Source organism: Penaeus monodon, chromosome 23 (assembly GCF_015228065.2).
Source record: "Penaeus monodon isolate SGIC_2016 chromosome 23, NSTDA_Pmon_1, whole genome shotgun sequence".
NCBI lineage: Eukaryota > Metazoa > Arthropoda > Malacostraca > Decapoda > Penaeidae > Penaeus > Penaeus monodon.
In genome coordinates, this window is record NC_051408.1 from 16,747,198 (window position 1) to 16,749,981 (window position 2,784).

General features: G+C 41.3%; 1 protein-coding gene across 1 annotated transcript in view; it reads left to right on the top strand.

Annotated features, from left to right (window-relative positions):
• Window positions 1–2,784, top strand: part of LOC119587828 (FYVE, RhoGEF and PH domain-containing protein 4-like) — a gene marked incomplete at its 5' end in the record, with an annotated part of 17,402 nt that overhangs the window by 1,057 nt on the left and 13,561 nt on the right. Inside the window, 5 exon segments of the mRNA XM_037936531.1 lie at window positions 647–938; window positions 1,193–1,426; window positions 1,883–2,051; window positions 2,253–2,389; window positions 2,591–2,729. Of these exon segments, the coding sequence (XP_037792459.1) occupies window positions 647–938; window positions 1,193–1,426; window positions 1,883–2,051; window positions 2,253–2,389; window positions 2,591–2,729 (971 nt within the window).

Here is a 2,784-nt window from a genome sequence, read left to right on the forward strand (position 1 = left end):
TATATCGTCACTTTCATCTAGGTATCAAAAAATGGACTAGCGTTGTGGTTTATTTTTCACATACAGTAACAGTGTTCTTTGTATATGCATTACCATCGCAATTAGGAAAGTGAAAATAATGATAATAATCTTAACTTGGGCAGTTCCGTGTACAATTGCAACCTCGGATTTTGCATCGCATCATTAGGTGAATCGCTTGCCTTTGGCCTTTAGCAGTCGAAGCACTTCGAATCCCGCGCGGGGAGGAGGCTTCTTGACAAGAACACTGTGTGATGATAACTAACATAAATTTCATATGCAGTTTTGAATAGCTGTATAACTGTGCTGACATTGCATAGACTTATCAGTAAATAATTTCTCAGATATCGGATCGAATTGTGTATATGAATATGTTGATACAGTGCCAAGGACACAGATGTGCGCTTCCGTACTGTAGGTTGGTGCGTATTGAGAACAGGAAAAAAACAGCACATTCAAAGGTCAAAATATACAGAAAGAAAAGGGTTTGAAGTGATTTCACACACAAAGACTTGTAGTTCGATGCTCCAAAGTAACACCATGGTAAATAATCCAATACAATTTCACAGGAGTGTTATAGGAAGTATTTTCCTCCCAAGGAGTGTCCTAATGCAATCAGTCTCCCCAGAGTGTGCACGGAGACGCAGTTCTTCAGCGAGGAATTCGGCGAGGGCGTTAGTGAGACCGAGAGCGAGGATGAAGAGGAGTTTGTCACGCCCACGGGCGGCGTGGGGGGCGTGGCGGAGGGCAGCACGAACACTCACCAAGCTCAGACCTCCTCCCACGCCCAAAGGTCATCGTCGTCGAGATCGGGGTCGCGGCCGCCTTCGCCCTCCGCCGGCAAAACTCAGGCGCGATCTCAGTCCCGCCCACACTCGCCCCTGTCCGACATGGACACCGAATCAAAGAGGAACTCTCAGGTGGGGCACTCGCTGCACATGGCTGTAGTTTGTCAGAATTTGATTTTGTACAAAAAATATTTTTAATATCTTAACGGATATCATCTGTAAAATGAATTACCAAATCGAAATTCCCTTTATTGTTCGAGTAAAATATCCTATTAGTTAATCAAGGTGGTCTTGATATAAAGATGCAAACAGTGTTCACTAAAATGAGAAGAGGAATATGATGACTCTTCTCCTCTCACTGACAAAATTCACGCCCTTTCCCACAGGCGGTCAGCACCGAACCCTCCGAGATCGACGACCACAGTTCCGTCAGGAGCAGTGACCTAGAGTCGTGCCATGACCTTTCCTCCCCGCGGTCTTCCCTCTTGGCTCAGGACACCACAAGCGTGCATGAACTCGATCACACTGTAGATGCACGCAAGGACAAGGCCTATAGGATTGCTCACGAACTCCTCAACACCGAGAGGACCTATGTGAAGGTCCTTCATCTCATTGACCAGGTGTGTGCTAGGTGCCCTTTTCTAGAGAGGATGACTGCTCACAAGAAGAAACAGAAACTTTGTTATTCCAATTAAAAGGATGCCTTTTTTAAATCACTCTGGATCAAATGGCAGATCAAGAGAATTTTACAAGGGGAAGTTTTGATGTAGTATAGGGGAAAGAAATATAAAACTTGATGTAACTTGAGCAGCTTCTGTACATGGTGGTGATTCCTATTTTACAAGCACAGTTTAGGGTGGAAGCCCTATATTATGGGGATAGCTATTGTCCCCCTCAAGATCTATCAAGAGCCATATGGGTATTGTTTTTTAGCCAAATTAATATTTAAGGTATTTAAGATATAGCTATTGGTATTCAACAATCTCCAGTCTTGTGATGAAATAACTAAAGAATTACATAAAACATCATTTTTAGATATAACAGATCACCTTTTACAAGTGTCTTTAAATCACTAGGAGTTCCAGTTCCGCGTCGACCAAGAGAACCGAGCACACCACCTCTTTCCAGCTGACATCATCCCCCAGATGTTTTCCAATGTCAAGTCCATCTACAAACTCCACCATGACTTCCTTCTCCCACAGCTTGAGGAACGTATGGCTCAGTGGGAACAGAACAGGAGAATCGGTGAGGAAAATTTATTTAAAAAAGAAGGGAATTTATAGTGGTGATAAATTGTATTGATAGAAGTGTAGGTTCTGTCAGATTGGAAAATGATTCATAGGAAATCTGTACACTGATATAAAAACAGATGTAGATTATTTTCAAGCCATAGAAAATATGTATATTGTAGATTTTGTGCATTACTAAATGCTTTACTTCTTCCAGGTGATATAATGAAAAGTTTTGCTCCATTCTTGAAAATGTATACTGAATATGTGAGAAACTTTGACAATGCAATGACGATCATTAACTCTTGGCAAGCCAAATGTCCAAGATTTGCTACAATCATGGATGAGATACATGTAAGTATAAAAATAATACCCAGTTAAGATCCATACATGAATCAGTCTTGCAGGTAAAACTGAATGCATTTTATTTTAGGTATGCAGTATGTGACATTTATATATCTCACTGTACCAGAACATCCTGTTTATATATTTAATCATCATTTTTTAAAACTGAATCAGACAATAGCTAATGTGTTGACATTGCCTGTTTAACAGTCAATGGAAGTGTGTGGCAACCTTACCCTGCAGCATCACATGTTGTCACCTGTACAACGCATCCCTCGTTATGAAATGCTGCTTCGTGAATACTTAAAGAAACTCCCGGAAGATTCTCCAGACCGCCATGACACAGAAAGTATGTATAAGATTTCTGATGCAAGGACAGGATCTTTGCATGCAGTTGTCATCAT